This window comes from Corythoichthys intestinalis, chromosome 8, assembly GCF_030265065.1.
Source record: "Corythoichthys intestinalis isolate RoL2023-P3 chromosome 8, ASM3026506v1, whole genome shotgun sequence".
In the NCBI taxonomy this organism is placed as follows: domain Eukaryota; kingdom Metazoa; phylum Chordata; class Actinopteri; order Syngnathiformes; family Syngnathidae; genus Corythoichthys; species Corythoichthys intestinalis.
This window is the reverse complement of record NC_080402.1, coordinates 39,003,356-39,022,403: the sequence shown is the minus strand read 5'-3', so window position 1 is coordinate 39,022,403 and position 19,048 is coordinate 39,003,356. Positions and strand designations below refer to the sequence as shown.

At 38.3% G+C, this 19,048-nt stretch overlaps 1 protein-coding gene across 3 annotated transcripts in view; it reads right to left on the bottom strand.

Annotated features, from left to right (window-relative positions):
- dnah6 (dynein, axonemal, heavy chain 6) overlaps positions 1-17,811 on the bottom strand; it is a 78,678-nt gene extending 60,867 nt beyond the window's left edge. For 2 of the 3 annotated variants that reach the window (XR_009064149.1, XM_057843671.1), the window contains exons 1-14: positions 16,757-16,835; positions 11,845-11,909; positions 11,495-11,674; positions 9,550-9,906; positions 5,621-5,755; positions 5,443-5,521; positions 5,285-5,357; positions 5,009-5,195; positions 4,822-4,923; positions 4,613-4,720; positions 3,401-3,481; positions 3,209-3,329; positions 2,896-3,047; positions 1,356-1,508 (exon numbers count right to left, since the gene is read on the bottom strand). Coding sequence is in view for 2 of the 3 variants with exons in the window: in XM_057843671.1 (XP_057699654.1) it covers positions 1,356-1,508; positions 2,896-3,047; positions 3,209-3,329; positions 3,401-3,481; positions 4,613-4,720; positions 4,822-4,923; positions 5,009-5,195; positions 5,285-5,357; positions 5,443-5,521; positions 5,621-5,755; positions 9,550-9,906; positions 11,495-11,674; positions 11,845-11,909; positions 16,757-16,814 (1,851 nt within the window). In the remaining variant the exon portion in view is untranslated. Of the gene's footprint in view, positions 1-1,355; positions 1,509-2,895; positions 3,048-3,208; positions 3,330-3,400; positions 3,482-4,612; positions 4,721-4,821; positions 4,924-5,008; positions 5,196-5,284; positions 5,358-5,442; positions 5,522-5,620; positions 5,756-9,549; positions 9,907-11,494; positions 11,675-11,844; positions 11,910-16,756; positions 16,836-17,716 lie in introns of those variants that run through there. The other variant, XM_057843672.1, reaches the window with a different exon arrangement.
- Between the last annotated feature and the right edge of the window lie 1,237 nt (positions 17,812-19,048).

Here is a 19,048-nt window from a genome sequence, read left to right as displayed (position 1 = left end):
ATTATGTCAAATACTGGGATCATTTTAATATGTAGGTGGCTTGCATTTTGTGGCTGACATGCTCCTTGTCCACTCGGCCGACGACCAGCAGCTTGTCGCACATCCCACCTCTGGGAGAGCACTATACTCGGTTTATTGTCCTCTTCATGTGCCCGATGTTCTGTCAAATTTTCAACCCCGTCAGAAACTGCAACTTTGTGTTAAAAATGGCCGCCAATACAGTGATTACAAAGTAAACACTATAACCCTTCTTTAAATAAAGGACTATTTACTTACGTTTCATCATGGATGGGCATGTAGAAAAGATCTAAGACACATTCTGTCTGTTATGTTAGCTGCACAACAACTGCATGCCGCTCTTTTTTTATGTCATTGCCGTGTAGTAAAGCATTATTTTTCATTATATTCAAGTTAACCACGTGGCAGCTACGTGTTCCACCGACGTCGGCCGGTTTGTCTGGCGTTGTTCTCCAGCTTCTTCCCCGGCGAGCTCTCCTGTCCGTCGTACCAGGGGAATGAGCTGTAACTTGCTCTCCGCCAAGCAGGTTGCCAATTGGCAAAGACAATCGACAACCCCGCGGCAGTGTGAAATGAACCGGGCTAGTTTTGTGTAATTTTTCGCTTCGGAAAGCGAAAATAAGACTTTGAGACGTCACTTGGTTCGGGTTAGCATGTCGGCTAGCTGTCACACCTCTTGCTTTGTTTACATTCTCCGAAGCCGGGGGACAGGACAATGACAAAAGCCTGACTAACTACGGCTGCATAATATAACGTTCAGGAGGTGCAACAGTTAAGGTGAAGTCGACAGTTTTGACCATTATGTAGTAATTTTGCCATGTTGTACTAAATAAATACATTTTTATTATTTCATATTCCATTTACCACAAGATTGTTATTTTTCATGACCATACCATTCATTTAGCAATTCGGAAAAATACTTTGATAAAAAGAATATCCTTTAAAAATATTGGTGTAAAGAGACTTAAACAATGACATTTTGCGGCTCTCTTCGTCGCATTTTCCTTGTTCTGAATAATTCCCCCTCAATGGGCTGCATACTAAATCAGATGAAACCATTCTCCCTGCTGACGTCATCCACCTGTTGGGGACGCTAGAGCCCTATAATTGTAGGCGTGGCTAGACGGCAGATTAAAACACTAATTTCTCGTCATCTGCGCTTTGCCAAATTGTTGTATATAGTCGAATCGTCTCAAAATATGATTCTAATTCACATAATAATGCTATTCAAGACTTTTTTTTAATCCTGTAGTATGCACTTTAAAACTAATATTTTCTGATACAATTTAAAAGTTTAATGAGATTTTTAAAAACATTAATATGTATGTAAAACTTACCCTCTCTGGTATCTCATCAAGGAAAGTGAGGTAGCTGGCCAACTCAGTGGTATTAGAGGGACTCAATTGTAGTTTAAATTGAGCTTCACCAGCTTCGGCCATGACGGCTTTTAGCTTCCGTTTGGCCTGCTGCGTGAGAATCTCATTAATGACCTGTAAAAGAGAAAAGAGAATCACAATTTCAGTGTGGCCCCATTCTCTAATAATATAGGGTGTATTGGTCAATTGCATGGACAATGTCTTTGTGGTTGTGCACTCAGTATGATCAGTGGTGCAACTATACTGTACGTTGAGCAGCGAATTTGCCGCATATGGGCGCGAGCTGACAGGGCCGTCAAAAGGTATCCCCAGTAAAGATTACTCCCACTCCCATTTTTTTTTAAACTCATCACCTTGAAATTGTTCATTAGGAAAGTCAATGGATTGTTGCCAACAAATTTCATCATTGATTTTTGACGGCAGCTATGCGCAGTCACGTTTGGGTCTTTGTGTGTAATGTAAGGCTGCATCCCAGTGATTAAAGCAAGAGAGAAAGAAAGATCACTGCTACAGTCAGGTATAGTTGCTAAATGAATAATATTCACGCGTGAGTTAGATTGTCTTGAGACGTGTGTGTTGCTAGATCCAGTGTGCCTTTGTCATCGGTGAGTTAATGACGCCAACTGTATTGATTGTATTCTTTGTTGATGAAACGTTACTACTTAGCGCGGGGCGCTAAGCTAGTTAGTAATTATGCTAATCAGTGTCTTCAGTGTCCGTTTGTATTCTGATTTGGAGAAGCATATTAGCACTTGAGTTATTGTTTGATCGTAAAGTTGCCTCATTTCTTTTAATAACGAAACCACACACATAAACTCATTCATATAACAGCTCAATGTCACTCAAAGTCCCATTCAAACAAAAACTTGTCAAACGAGAGTGTGCTTGAAATTTGATTTGGATTGTATTTATGCACAACTGTTCATGACCTCCTCCTTATTTCGTTTTGTTTAGTTTGTTTAAAGAAAATAAGTGATTCATAGACAAATTATAACAGTGCTTTGCCCACAAAAAAAATGTCAGTCAGCGGCACTTTTTAAAAAAAAAATTAAAACAAATTTTTTTTTAATAATTTGAATGAACAGGGCATTTGTATGATTTTTGTACTGAAAAATTCTTTTTGTTTTAGACTCAGAACCTTTATTAAAAACTTTAACAAGTTGTATGTACTTAAAACAGTACAGATTTATACTACAGTTAAGTCAGGAGCTGTAATAAAATATATATTTTTCAAGTGAAATTGTTACGGTAATTGAAAAAAGTGACATTTATCAGATTAATCTTACAATTGATCGATTATAAATATAATCGTTGGTTGCAGCCGTATCACTAACATACAGTAGTAAAAAAGCAGCCAAGATGCCACAAAAAAAGTGTGTGTTTCTGTTTGGGTTAGGGCCGGTTGGATGAGGGAGTGAGGCAGGGGCGCCATTTTTCATTTCGCATACCCTGACAAGAACGGGTAGTTGCGCCCCTAAGTGTGATTGTGCACTGTTCTGACCTTAAGGCAGACGAGTGGAGATGAGATGAGCTTCTCTTTCATCTCTGTTTTGTCCACAAGGAGGAGGCCGAGATGTCTCTGTGGCTGGAGAGCTACAGCTTCGTCATGCTCATGGTTGTATAAGTCCAGTGATGTTCTAAAAAACTCCAAAGCTTTTCAGAAACATTAATAACAGTATAAGCGCAGTGAGATGATCTCAAAGTTAAATATGAGCCCTGGAACAAAACTTCTAAAGAATGTCAGACAACAGCATTAACCACTTCATATGAATGATAATAATAACAGTCATATACGGTACTATTTAAGCCCTTACCATGATCTTTTTGTCGCAGAGCGTCTAAATCTAGACTTTCATTCTCTTTGTAAAACAGCTGAAAACGCTCAAACATGCTTGCGCACACTTGGGCAGCTTCGAATGTGAACTGCAGTGATTCCTGATGGGAAAGTCGCACATAATGTAGTGGAGTGTTACTTCCAACAGGAGCTAACGTGAAGTGTAACTCACCTTAATTTTTTGACAAATACTTTTGATGTAGCCATCATTTTCAATGACCGATTCCAAACTAGGCGCATCTCTATACTGACTCTTGAGTTAAAAGATACACAATTAAATTAGAGTTGCATCTACACTGTAAAAAAAAAACATAAGGTTACATTTAAGGTAAAATACTGGCAGCTGTGGTTGTCAAAATATAAAAAAAAAAACGGGAAAGCTGTAAAATACACGTAAAAACTGTATAGTGCTTTGGTAACCATACATTTTTATGATAGATTATTGTAAATTATTTTAACTGAAAATGATTGCAATAAAAAATGTGAAATTGTTACATTTAATACAGGCAGAAATGTGGCTGAGTGGTTAGCACATCCGACTCAAAGTTCTGAGCTCAAGGGTTCAAACCAGGGCTCCCGCATGCACTGGTTATCTCCCACAATCCAAAAATATGCATGTGCATCGTCTCTTTGTGCCCTGTGATTGGCTGGCAACTGATTTAGGGTGCACACTGCCCCTTGAAAGATGAATGAATACAATTCATACTGTAATTGATATGTAACCACTCTTGATGGCAGTGACATCCCGTGAAACCTTTTCTCATTGCCCCCTACAGTCTTCAGTCTGGATTCAAACACACACCATTATCTTGTCAGTCAAATGTGCTTACTACTGAGCTGCTGCAAACCAGCTGGATGAAGTGCTGTGCATGTTAGTTAGGAAAACATGACTCCTTGACTGTAGTGGCAGCTGAAGCTAGACTGTGCTATTGGCTGACTAGTCAGCACACTTGATTGCCACAGTGACAGTGTGGGTTCCAAACTCAAGTTGCAGAAGTGGGAGAACAGGAAAAGGAGCCCTGTGATGTCACCACCATCAGACGGGTTTCACTTACATAATTTCACAGTCGTTTGATGTAATACAACAGTTATATAGTATATATTCATTCATTGACATTCTTACAGGGGTCTGGTGGGTGCTGGAGCATATCCTAATCCAGCTAACTATGATAAACATACAATAAAAAATACAGTTAATGTTAGTGTAGAATTTTTTTTGCTGCATTGACACCTTTTCTCCCATATTTTTTAAACAGTATAAAACATAGCTTCCAGTATTTCACTGTAAATCCAACCATTTTGTTTTGACAGTGTATCATATTGACAAAATAGAGACAGGGCAACAGGGGCCACAACTGTGAAATTAACAGTGTCGTTTGTCTACCTTATAAGACTCATGCCTTAACAGTGAAATGAAATCTGGATCCGCTGTTAGTGTTTGGACTGACAACACAGTCTCCTGGTACTTCCTAATTATCTCTGCAACAGTGTCCTGTTGGGATTTTTAAAAAAATAAATACATACAAATAATATATATTATTGTTTGGTATTAATTTCAATTGGTTTGCATTGGTTGCTGAATCTTTTGTTAACCTGAAAATTCTTCTCAGAGGGTTTGTAGGACAGTGCATTTGTGTCAAGAATAAGTTCACTCATCAACATTGGTTTGCTTTGGGAAGATTCAGACTCCCCAGCCTGTTAAAACACACGGAGAAACCTTCACTTCAAATATATACAGCAAATGAAGAGTAAATTTACTTGTACAGAAGTAACGTAAAACCTTTCGATCCGCCTTTTCCTCATTAGGGTTGACATCAGTCTCCAGGTTCTGGCCCCAGGTTTGAATGATATCATGGCTTGGGGTTTGACTAACCTGCTCTTTGAACACAGCTAGCAGCTTGTCCACAGCACTCACAAACAATGTGTGTAGGGTGTTGACTACCAAATAGTCAACAAGACGTATAAAGCTGTATTGGTGTGAGATGCAATGAGAATCATGAGTTGTTGAGAAACATTTACTGGAAGCAGAACCGTGCACGAGATAAGAGAACTCAACCAGTTGAGGCGTTGACAGAAGAAGCCCTTGTTAATCCCCAAAAGAATTTGAATTTCATTTAGCTTGTCACTATCTGTAAAAACATAAACAGGTGAAAAACATCCATATGTCTATATATTTGGGTACAAAAAATTTCAAGAAAATAAAAATGCACTCACGATCTGATAGGAAGTTGTTACAGGAATGCAGTGTCACTTCCTTTACCAGGTCATGGAATTTTTGCAGGTCACTCAGTGCCTAATTAAAACAAACAGTTCACAATATGGATTATGTGAAGGGGAACAAAACACCAGCAGTCACAAAAACATTGGAGTTTTCAGAAATAAACAATTGCACCTCTTCCACTTGTGTGAACTGAGCTTTGTGAAATTCCTTAAGAGTATATGTGCGCTTATTTTCAATATGACACAGGTTTGTTGTTCTGATTTCGTAACTCATTATCCTGACGTCTGACAGTGCTGGGCTTAGATCCTGTGGGGACACAAACAGAATAAAATATACACTGGTCTCTTGTTGCAAATTTGGGTATTTTTTACACATCTCAATTAACAGGGACAAGAAAAAGGATGTAAACCTTTTAAGAATTGTTTTCTGAATAATCTTTCATAAAATGTGACCTGATCTTCATCTAAATCCAAGGAAATAACAAATGTCTAAAATATTTATCACACATCAAATGACCCGCATATCTGTCTGTGCCACAATCAAGATCTTATCCATTGTGCAGACAATGTCCAAAAAGAAAATACAAAATAAGAACCAAAAAGAAAATACAAAAATAAGAAACAATGTTGATAATACTTTAGAAGTTTAGTTTGGGGCCTTATGCACACATAGCAGGGCTTTTTAAAACCAAATATTCTGTCTTTTCTGTCAAGAAAAAGAAAAAAAAAATCCATGTGTACATCAGCTCGTTTGTGGATACAATATCATCCACACCCAACTGCATAATTTCGATTTTATTCATGTTTCAGATTATAGCCAGACCATTCAGATTGTCTAAATTGTAACAAATCCTGAGCAACTTCGTTGTGTAGTGCACACATAAGCACTCGCAGCAAATGTGGTGCATTCTGTCCGAGGTTCGAGAACTGCTGTTGACAAACGTTATCTGTCTGCGGCCTGTAAAATGGAGGTATAATGACAATGTTTAAGAGCACATTACGCCCAGTCTTGTAATCCAGTTGTCCCCAACCACCGGACCAATACCAGTCCGTGGCACATCTGCTACCAAGCCACAGAGAAATAATGAATAATTTGTTAACGACTGCAATGTGGCCTGGACCTCTTGAAACATCTATACTAATTCAAGTAGAGATGTGTGTACGTCGCCCTCTAGTGATGGGTCGCCCTTACTGGGGTGTTTGCAGCCGAGCGTCAGTCAATGTAAACAGTAACGTTAGCTGCTATTGGCTGTGTGCTGCTGGCGGTGATGTCTTCGGACAGCTTTTTTATGGGGAAAAGGCCACCTGCTGAGCCAGAAGAGGAGCCTACAACCAAGTCCATTCTGCATAATATGTGGCTAAAAGCTAGCAAACGAGGCAACAAAAGTGAACGCTCTGAAAGCATCATACCTTGTGGCAAATCGTATTGCTAGAGCCAAGAAACCTTTCACGATTGGAGAAAAAAAATCATTATGCCTGCGACCAAGGATATTTGCTGTCAAGTTTTAGGGGAGGCCTCTGTTAAAAAAGGTTGATTCAGCGTATGGTGAGTAACATATTTACTGCACTTATTGTATGTTTTAAGCCCTGTTGGGTTATTTTATATTTACTGTAATTTTCTGCCACACATTGCCGGTCCGTGAAAAAAAGGCCCACATTACACCGGTCTGTGGTGCAAAAAAGGTTGGGGACCACTGTTGTAGTCTGTAGACAGATTATTTTTAATGTAGACACTTTAGACTTGTAAAATTGTGACGTCAAAATACCTAATAATTATGTTACCAAAGTAAGATTCTTCATTCAACAATTCTTGAAAGTTTAAATGAAAGATGTTTTGGCTGAAACATGACACACATACTGTACTCTAAGCTTGTTGTTGTGCAAGGGACCTTGTGTGTTAGGCAAGGGCGTAGGTTTGGTCTTAAAATTGGTCGGGACGATATAACAGCATAACCTGCATGTACACTTTTGTTGGGGACGGGACATTAATGAGATCAAACAGATTGGTTGAACGGGTCATGGCTACATTTCTCACAAATATGAACCTAATTAATTAATAGGCTAAATCATCAACGCAAAATAAATTTGTATTGACTTATACAAAGTTTTATGTGTATTGGTTCAGGTGATACACCGATCGATTCAAACTAGGGATCTACCGAAAGCAAAATTCCTGGCCGAAACCAAAAACCGAATATTTGGCCGAAAAACTGAAAACCAAAAGGCTGATTAATATGACCCTCGAGGCTTGAGTAATTTAGTTTGACAGGGGCAGATTGAAACCCTTTAGGAGAGTGCGTTCCCTGCAGCAGTGAGCATTTTGTGGCAAACTCTGAGTTACATGTCCTATAGCAGAGGTGCCGGCGTCATTGTAGCATTCTGTTCAGTAGGCTTCACGGCCAATGAAACCTTGATCAATGCGCTTTCTTGGAAATTTGGGGCACTCGAAAAATGGGTCTCACACCTCCAATTGCTAAGCTAAATGAGATCTCGATGTACGTTTGTGTGGAACTGTAATTCAAAACAACAACAAAAACCTATTCTGTTCTCGTCAAAACTACTATAGCTCTTTACAAGGCTATATCGCTCGTACTCCTTAAAATAAGATTAGCGATTTTCTTTTGCAACAAGTGGTATTGATCGAGAGCCAGGCAAGTGGGCCGAATCCTAGCGGTGACGAAGCTGAGCGAAGTTGCTCCCAGCCGGATTAAATGGCGACTGGCAGAGGGGATGTGGAAGTCGCGGGAAAAATGTGACAAAAAGAGGAAGTGGTCGTGCCACAAAATTATTTTACTAAACCACAGCAAATGAACATGTATGCATTTAAATACTACTTTATTCGTTATTGCTCGCTTGATTAAACTCCAAACTACTTACACATGGGCTCAAATGCACAGCACTCGATGTGAAGAATGTGCAGAATGAGAAACAACGTTGCTTCTTGCCGTGTTTTGATTGCGTCATCACAAAAGGACTACGGTTCTTGACACTATTCGAGGTAAACTTTCGGTCTTTTAACCGAAAACCGAAAATGCAATTTTAGCCATTTTCGGCTGAAAGTTTTTGTCGCCAAATTTTTGGTCACATCTCTCATTCAAATCTTTGTTTTCAAAAACTACCGTAAAAAAATAACATTTTGAAAACTTCATTAACATACACAATAAACACAAACTTGTTAATAAAACCCAAAAAATAAGCATTTGTCTTATGACCACTCAACATTTCTGTCTAAATAAATGAAACATGACTGAAAAAAACATCTTAGCCAGGGTATAACAAAAATAAATAAAAATGGAGCCTTCTTTCAGGTAAAACACTACTGCTTTTGTCCACAAGCACAGCTGAACTCACCAAAAGAAATGAAAACTTTACCTTGATTATGATTAATGCATGATTATCTGAAAAAATGTCTGCATAGGCTGCAAATGAAAATATTTTTAAATAAATAATTTAGAAATTTAAAAAAAGACATAACATTTCAAATAAATGCAAGTCATCAGCCAAAAAAACGTGCGTTTGGCGGGTGGGGGGTGGGAATGGACCGGCACATTCAGCAAGTAAAAAGGGGTAAGTTTAAGTCTTAACATAATGAAAATAATTCACTTAATAATGGTAGGGTCAATTCTATCCTTACAGCATATAGGAAGACAATCTAAATTACCTACATAACTCAACTCATTATATAATGCAAATAAGGTTGCTTAAAGGTTGGTGGGGACAATTTGAGCATCGTGAAAAGTTGGTAGTGTTATGTCCCTACTGTCCCTATGCAAACCTACGCCCTTGATTTTAAGTATCTGAAGTCCATACCACCAAATTCATTATTTAACCCAGTGTACTGAAACCTGACTCCAATTATTATTATTTAATGCAAATAAAGTTTTACTCTAGGATTTAGTTCTTTCCCCATAAACATTACGAGTTTCCTTCCCTGAATAATTGTTCGTAGTCAAGAAATGAATGATGAAAAAGGGTGTGAACTGACTTCAATGAAGATCAGCTGACAATCTATGACAGATGTTTTTGATAAATTATGGAGGATTTAATTTTTTGTTTTGCACCTGTAATTTTATACAACAGCAAATAGACAGATTTACCTACCGGACTGATCATGAACAAGTTCTCTTTGAGAGCCTCTTGAGCCACATGCATCTTCTTGGCACAGACTTTTTTATGCCAGATATAGAAAGGTTTGAATAATTTGAAGCGAGCAAAGAATGGAATGAGGACCAGCTTGCGGTGGAGTTGATATTCTTCTTCAAACCGCTCAAGGCTTACAAAGTCAAAGTTTTCTCGACACGTTGACAATACGCCGTCTTTGCTAACCATTGTGTAGTCATCCTTGCTGTGCTCAAAAATTCGGACTTCAGAGTTAGGATCCAGGTTTGCATCTTCTTTAAGGGAAAAGGGTCTTTTTGCAGGACAAGATGTTGATGCTCCATATAGTGAGGGTTTATTCTGGTAGCATAAGAGAAAACAAGCAAAAACAAACATTATTGAGAGATGTTCATATTTTAAAGATGAAAATATAAAAAGCGTGAGGTTTGTTACATCTGTTAATAAAATTACAAGAAAAAAAAAAAATCATCGGACCTAATGTATTTTACACATTTCACAATAGCACTCCAGCCCAAACAAGTATACAACAAGTGTATTTTTTTTCTCAAAGGCCATATGAAATCAGACTGGTCCATTTTTACTAACTCAATTTGCATTTATTTCCCCCCCCAATAATATTAATTTTGCTGTGGAAAAAAACTCATTGCCTTTTAAACAGGGCCCTTAATCGCCAAAATCTTGTGTGATGTGCTGGAAAGTCAATGCACTATGAATTATTTGAAACCCACAGTGTTGCTGAAATTATACCATTGCACGCCTGTTTAAGCAAGATCCTAAAATGATCTTCTAACACCAGTTCATTAATTAGTAAAATACTGTGCGATGCATAAAGCTACCTAGCCCTCAAACAAGTAAAAACTTCTCTATCAACTAACAATACACTCATGTCTATCCAAACATCCATTAACTTTGTAAAAAAAAAAAACAACAACAACAAACAGCAAGCACATTGCATCGTGTAACCAAATTCTTTTTGAAAGCCACAAGTATGCAATATGCACAAGTTAATTAAACCTGACATGTGTATAGTGAGATAATAAATGCATATTTGCTGTGGCCTTAATTTGCTTCAAAGAACAATAAAATGGGCTCATTTCCCAAACATCAAGCAATTAATAAGGTCAAAAGGTTTGTTCTCAAGCTATTGAAATTGATCAATATTGTGTAAAAACAACGCATTAAAGGTCAAGGGATTGTGTTCAGAGGGAAATGATTCGTTCCCATGAACAATGCAACAATGTCACACTTTAAACACATGAGGGTCTTTCTAAAAAGTACACTGTGCCACAAAACAAATCTAAAATCAATACTGAGTAATTTTGGGCTGCATTTTTTCTGCACACGTATTGTACGTCTAGAACTGTAAAATAAGTGCCAATGTTTGTTGCATTATAGAGGTCATTTAAAGTTAAAACTCCTAAACCCTGTCACGAATTTAAATGAAAACTGTTAGCCTGCACTTAAGGTCCAAATCCATTATGTTTGATTACAAACGTTTTAAAACTTGGAATCAGTTCAGCGTGCAGCCTCTTCCCCATAGTGAGGTGGGATCGCCTCCCACACCATAGAGACACCTTGAGAAAAGATGTACAGAAAATGGATGAAAGTAGTACCAGCACTCAAACAGACAGGACTATACTGTACCTCTGTGTAAGTTATTTCCCTGATGTTGCAGTAGGTGTGTGAAAATTGCTCTATTACTAAACTCTTTGTTTTTCCACCCCGCTGTGTTGGAAGCAAATAGACAATTATATTGTCAAACAATTCATTGTTGGAAGCCGCATGAAGTTGTCGTACAGTAATATGACTTGAATATAAAAAGAAAAAGTGAATTCTACTTTTCTGCTCTGACATTGTGATTTTTAGGGGTCTCTTTTGTGGGGGCGAGTGATTATAGGTTCAAAATCTAAACATTGGTGTTACTTACCTTGGTGCTAGGTTGCAATGGAGGCAGTTTTACATGCGATGACACGCTGTGTCTCTGTTGTGGTTCTTTTTCTTGAGATAAAGGCGTCCGAGAATGCCAACCTGGGAAATATCTCCCTTCTTGTGATTTTAGGTGGTCATCAATTGGCAATTTCCGTTTGACTCGTCTCTTCAGCAGAGCCTATATTAAGTGGCGAGAAATAATCAGCAAGCAAGAATGTGTTTCACACCTGTAAAACTGAGACAGGTCCAATTTAAATTTACAACTATAGAAAATGATCAAACAGAGAAAAACGTGACTTTTTTTTATATGTTTATCTTGTTTCAAGACAATCTTTGCTCATACTGTACCTGTGTGCCTTTATCATAGAGTGGGGGTAACATGGTGGAGGTTTTCTCCTGTGGGAGCTCAAGCTCTGAAATCAATTTTCAGGTTAACATTAGATATTTTTTTGTATAGTGTCGGAATCAGAAAGTACTAAAATCCTCTTTGTGGGTCATGTTACAGCTCACAATAAATATATGACTGCGTCAATTGAAATGAAACAACAAGACTCAAACAGCCCAAGCAGTATCTGCAATGAGGACTGCATACAAAACAAGCTATGATAAGGATAATCAATCATCGTTGCATGAATTAAGCAATATGTTGATGATTATTGTGCTAAGAGTTTAACGTTCAGTGGAGAAAATAAGCATTTGAACACCCTGCTATTTTGGAAGTTCTCACAATTAGAAATCATGGAGGAGTCTGAACTTGTCAGTGTAGGTGCATGTCCACTGTGAGAGAGAGAATCTAAAAAGAAAAATCCAAAAATCACAATGCATGATTTTTTAACAATTGTGTGATACAGCTGCAAAGAAGTATTTAAAACCTGTCTATCACCTAGAATTCTGACCCTGAAAGACCTGTTAGTGCGCCTATTAAACGTCCACCTCCACTTCATGTATTATCCTGAATCAGATGCACTTGTTTGAGGTCAATAGCAGCATAAAAACACCTGTTCACCCCATACAATCAGTAAGACTCATACTTGTAATATGGTTAAGATCCAAGAGCTGTCCAAAGACACCAGAGACAAAATTGTTCACCTCCACAATGCGGGAAAGGGCTACGGAGCAATTGCCAAGCAGCTTGGTGAGAAAAGGTCCACTGTTGGAGCAACCATCAGAAAATGGAAGAAGCTAAACATGATTGTCAGTCTCAATCGGAGTGGAGTCCCATGTAAGATATCACCTCGTGGAGTCTCAATGACCCTAAGAAAGGTGAGGAATTAGCCCTGAACTAAATGACAGGAGTTTCCAAGGTTACTCTTGGTAATACACTAAGACGTCATGGTTTGAAATAATGCATGGCACGGAAGGTTCCCCTGCTTAAACCAGCACATGTCAAGACCCGTCTTAAGTTTGTAAGTTTGCCTATGACCATTTGGATGATGCAGAGGAGACATGGGAGCATGTTTTGTGGTCAGATGAGAGGACAATAGAACTTTTTGGTCATAATTCCACTAACCGTGTTGGAGGAAAAACTGATGAGTACTATCTCAAGAAAAACCTCTCTACTGTGAAGCATGGGGGTGGTAGCGTCATGCTTTGGGAGTGGTTTTCTTTGCATGGGACAGGACAAGCGCACTGTATTAAAGAGTGGATGACTGGGGCCCTGTATTGGGAGATTTTGAAGACCAACCTCTTTCCTTCAGTCAGAGCATTGAAGATGGGTCGTGCCTGGGTCTTCCAACGTGACAATGACCCGAAGCACACAACCATGAAAACCAAGAAGTGGCTCTGTAAGAAGCATAACAAGGCTCTAGTATGGCCTGGCCCGGGAGTCGAGAACCTTTTTGGCTGAGAGAGCCATGAACATCACATATTTTTACATGTAATTCCGTGAGAGCCATACAAGATGTTTAAAACTAAAAGTACAAGTAATGTGTGCATTTTATGTAATTTCAACACTTTTAAAGTACAATAAGTCTCTGAATACTTTTTAATAACGTTGTTATGCTGTTGCTAATCAATAAGGAAAAGTGGGCCCCTGCCACCATCATTGCTCAAACTGGGCCTGTTTCCTACACAGTTAAGACATCTGATGGTGTTTGGCGTCGCCATGTGGATCAGTTGTTGGGAACACCAGACACTACTCCAGAACTGTCTATTGATTGTGATGATGCTAGCAGTGTAATTATACCAGAAATGTCTAGCTTACCGGATGTGCCAAAAAATACCCGAAATGTCTAGCTTACCGGATGTGTCAAACCCAAACAATCCTGCTGTAACTGTGTCTAATCAACCAATGCACAAACGGAACCTGAAACGGTATCGGAACCTGTTTCCACAAGTGGAAAATCGGAAGTGACTGTTGAACGTCGTTATCCTGCACGCAACAGGCGACCGCCTGATAGATTGGATTTATAAGTAATAAGTAATGGGGGAAAAACAGGAGGTATTTTTGTGTTTATTTCTGGGACATGTTATGTAAGGGGGGAGGAGATGTGACATATTTATGTCACACTGCTGTTGCCATAGTGTGCACTTCCTGTGGGTGTGGTATTACAGTATAAAAGGAATCTCTGTGATATATATGCTGAGAAGCACACTGAATAAACATGTGTTGTTCCATTCAAGTCTCGGCCTTACATGTACTTAGATTAAGGAAGTACTTTCTTACCATTAATGCGACTTCTAGTGCTGCATGATTTTGCTGACGGCTTTGTAGTCTGGTTGATACTTGGTGAGGTTAAGCTTCATGCAGGCGTTAAGAAACTAAGGATGCGTCTCTGTTTATGTTCACGAAGTAGCGCCACCAATCGCCTGTTTTCCCCCACCATGCACGGAGCACCATCAGTGCACACTGTAACAAGTTTATCCATCGGTAGATTTTTTTCTTTAGCGAACTCAGTGACGGACTTGAATAAATGCTCCCCTCTTGTTGTCCCTTTTATGGTCAAAACCTTGCAACCACGCTGAACTGGGATAAATTGCTTATGTCTGTTGACTCATCCAAAGCAAGAGAAAAAAACTGTGCCGCATTTATGTCCTTCACTTGCGTTACCTCAATTTGATTTGACATCATGATGGTACAATTGTGAACAGTTCTTGCCGAAAGAGGCATTTTTAAAATCCGTTTTATTATATTGTCTTTATCCTGTCCATTCCTGCTGGAAAGTATGATACTACTCGTCTTTTTTTCTTCTTGCTATCTTCTCAAAAGGGTTTTTAAAATTAGCTGAGAACGCGGAAAACGAAACTGAAAACGAGGGAAGTTCCTCCTTCCTGATCTCACACACCTGCGCACATTGGCCGCTATTTTTGACAGCAAAAGGCGTCAACCCCACTTGAACAGTGTCTATGCCTCATTTGCGTCGCCTATGCGATCGATAGAAAGACAAATTGATAGACACAACATGTATGTTTGCCACTTTCCCAATAAAATTCCTGCGAATTGGCTTTCTAGTCGCCGTTGACCATCGCCGTTTCGCGCAATAAGCAAAAGAGTATAACCAAACTTTAAAAAAAAAAAAAAAAAAAAAATTAAAGATTTGTCTGCAAACCAGATGCAGCTGTCAAAAGAGCCGGATCTGGCTCGTGAGCCATAAGTTCCCGACTCCTGTCCTTGCCAGTCTGCAGACGTAAGCCCAATAGAAAACCTTATGAGGGAGCTCAAACTCCATGTTTCTCAGTGACAGCCCATAAACATGACTGATGGATGGGCCAAGATCCCTCCTGCAGTGTGTTCAAACTGGTTGAAAAACTACAGGAAACGTTTGACCTTTGTAATTACAAACAAAGGCTACTGTACTAAATATTAACATTCATTTTCTCAGGAGTTCAAATACTTATTTGCAGCTGTATCACACAAATAAATTGTTAAAATAAATCATATATTGTGATTTATGGATTTTTCTTTTTAGATCATCTCTCTCACAGTGGACATGCATGTTCGAGGAAAATTCCTCCATGATTTCTAAGTGGGAGAACTAGCAAAATAGCAGGATGTTCAAATACTTATTTTCTTCACTGTAGCAGGGGTAATCAAACACCAATCAGAACCATATTTTTAAAAATAATTACCTCTCTGCCAATGTCAACTTTTTGTTATGTTTGGAAAAGCACAAGTGTAAATACTAGAGATGTCCGGGTCTGATCACGTCATTTTCAAAGTATCGGAATTGGCAAAAAAATATCAGACATGCCTTTTTTTAATATATATATATATATATATATATATATATATATATATATATTTTTTTTTTAAATTAAATCGTTTTCTAATTGTATTTAACGTTACAGACATATATGTTACACTCATCCGGAGTCTTTAGTTTAGGCTTAAGGTAGGGTTATCAAATTTATCCCGTTAGCGGCGGTAATTAATTTTCTTTTAAATTTATCACATTAAAGTATTTAACGCAATTAACGCATGCGCTGCACGACCCACTCACGCATTGTCGCGTTCAATTTGTAATGGCACCGTTTTACCTATATATAGAGCTAAAAGGCAGCAGAAACTGAGTAGAGTGAATTTTGGCAGCCTTTGGAGCCTGTTTTAATTGGCTAAAGCCTTACAATCCCTCTCCCTACGATTAGAAATATCGTGGGAAGCAACGTGGGGAAGAAAGGTAGTAATTGATCTTTTTCTTAACACCCTATGTTATTTCCCAACGCAGAGAAGATATATCAATTGGTACCACTACGCACAGTCATGGTTGCACTTCCCATCATGCATTTGGGCAGAACAGTTAAATGGCTACAGTATCATTTACTGAAAGCTCAACAAATACACTCGATGGCAATATTTAGTCACAATATTCAAAGTCACATTTATCCTTTAAGAATTACAAATCTTTCTATCCGTGGATCCCTCTCACAAAGAATGTTAATAATGTTAATGCCATCTTGAGGATTTATTGTCATAATAAACAAATACAGTACTTATGTACTGTATGTTGAATGTATATATTTGTCCGAGTTTTATTCATTTTTTTCTTAATGCATTGCCAAAATGTATATGATCGGGAAAAATGATCAGGAATGGTTGGAACTGAATTGGGAGCAAAAAAAAAAAAAAAAAAAAAAAAAAAAAGCAATCAAATCGGGAAATATCGGGATCGGCAGATACTCAAACTAAAACGATCGGGAGCAAAAAAACCATGATCGGAACAACCATAGTAAATACATCACTTGAATTGTATCTTATTCTTCAGTAGCAATGCACCTGAAGCAGGATTCGGTAAGTGCACAAGTATATTGAAATCTTTTTTACCCATGCAATTCTCCTCCTCGCTATTTCCAGAAGAGGAACATTTAGATGTAGATGCCATCGTAGGTAAAAATGTTCTCTCCCAATGAACGATAGACTGCAGGGTGACATTACTATAACTCACTATAACTTCCTGCTTATTAATTAGTTATTCCATCCCGTCGCGAGTTAATTTGCGCTGCCATAAATGGCTAATAATAGACACTAATGTGACAGATTGTGCATAGCCTACGTAAGAGCTGCAAATATTGATGACATCAGTCACGGGATGTTGCACGTGCGGATACGCACAAATAAACTGAATAAAAGAACGTCAAGAGGAGCGTGGCAAGTGGAAGTGTCTGACGTTGCATTGCTGGATTTAGTTTTGGCGACATGTTGTTGGTGCTCAGACAGGCTTGCATTGGAGCGTCGAAATTGGCAATAGCCTAAATATTTTTTCTTCTTCTTCTCAAAAAGTAGTTAAATATAAAATGAATCAGTCAATAACGAGTGACCATACATAAACAGCGCAAACACGCATTCGTTTGAGTGTGTCGTTTTGATAAGCGTATTTTTTTTATTGAGTGGACTGCAGCCGTACTTTCAGTTTATATATAACGCTGAAACCTTTGCGACTATGCTGATAGTGACCACGGTCTCGTATATATTGCATTTCCTGCACAATGACTTGTTGACATGGCAACTTGTTGGCCTATTAAATTGATAAATCAAACGCTTCACCAGGATAAAATGTCCATCGTACATCTAGAAAGCAAAATTTGGCGAAGGCGGGAATTATATCGTGTTTAACAATTATCATTATTTTCTTTTAGATTTAAAAATTCCAATATCCTACAAAAGAAAAATACAGAAAGCTAACATTTAAATCAGAGTTGTATTATTACCACTGATTTAGCAGGGCACAGCAGAACGTGTAATGCTGTGCTCGTAACACACAGTACTTTATTTTGACTAGCCTACCTTTAAACATACGTTCCAGAATACGTACATTTGAGTCTGAGTTATTTAAGAGCACTGTGCCCGCAGCTCACACTTTGGGTCTCCTAGCAACCCAAGGTTTTCCCAACATGCATTGCAAACTAACAGTTTACTGTTTGCAGTGAATGAGCAAGATTCCCGTTCCCTTCTTGCAGAATTGGCAAAAGTACAAATACCTGTACTAAATTAGAGGTTCAGTAGGGGATAAAAAGACATCTACTCTCTAATTTATCACCACATTACAGAGAGACAACAACACATCACCTAAAACTGGTATTGCTTGGTTGGCAAAAGACTTCAAAAACGTGTTACTTTACCAGTCACTGACACAGAAAGAAAAAGGCATGGGCACATTTTTTGGGTCTGGTTTTAATCTCAAATGTCAAGAGATCTGACAGGATCTAGACTACAATAAAATAATGACACCTAATAGAAATTGGTCAATTGAATGATTCTTTGACATTGTAAACGTGTTCATTATGTCTATGGATTATTGGATATATTTATGTTCAACACAATACAAAACATCTAAATGAACGCTTGCAAATTCTATCATTTTCTTTTATCCACAAAGAAATAATGGGTCCAACATTTTTACATACTTTGTACTGCTTGTTTTCCAATTTATTTAGAGTACACCCTAGGTCGCCAACGGGCTTACTCATAAGAGATTCACACGATTACTGGGTTCTAGATCACAGAACTGATTTGTGTACACTGTACCCCTTTCAATCACTTAGTTTATAGGCTTATAGACACCCCCACCCCCATTCTCCTCTTTCACTGGCCAATAGGCCCCCACATGGTGTAAACCGGAAATACATCTCGCTGACGATAGCACCAGCATATTAGTAACTAGTTAAGATGTTCAATGTATTTCTAGTTGTTGTTTCTTTTCCTTCTTCTCTTGTATTTCTTTTCTTCTGTCCCCCCATAATCCCTTCCTGTTCGCTGCTTTGTCATAATAAAAAGGTATTTTGAATGATCACAATGGGAGTATGTCAGACTCTCAATGTGAAACATTAAAACTGTTCAGAATCTGGGCACTTAGACTTCCATTCTCTGTGTCAAACAGCTGAACAGGACAGGTTTAAAAAAAAAAAAAAAAAAAAAAAAAAATAGAGTACACCCTAGGTCAAATGACACTTTCTCATTTAAAGCAACACTACGTAACTTTTCAAAATATTTTCAAAAATTTGTGATATGTCGACTGACAACTTGTTGAATGACACCTTTTTTATATCTTGAAGGGGTCTGTATAGCTTTCACTTGCACTAATCAACATTGAAGAGGGTGGCAGGAACCCTGCCACAC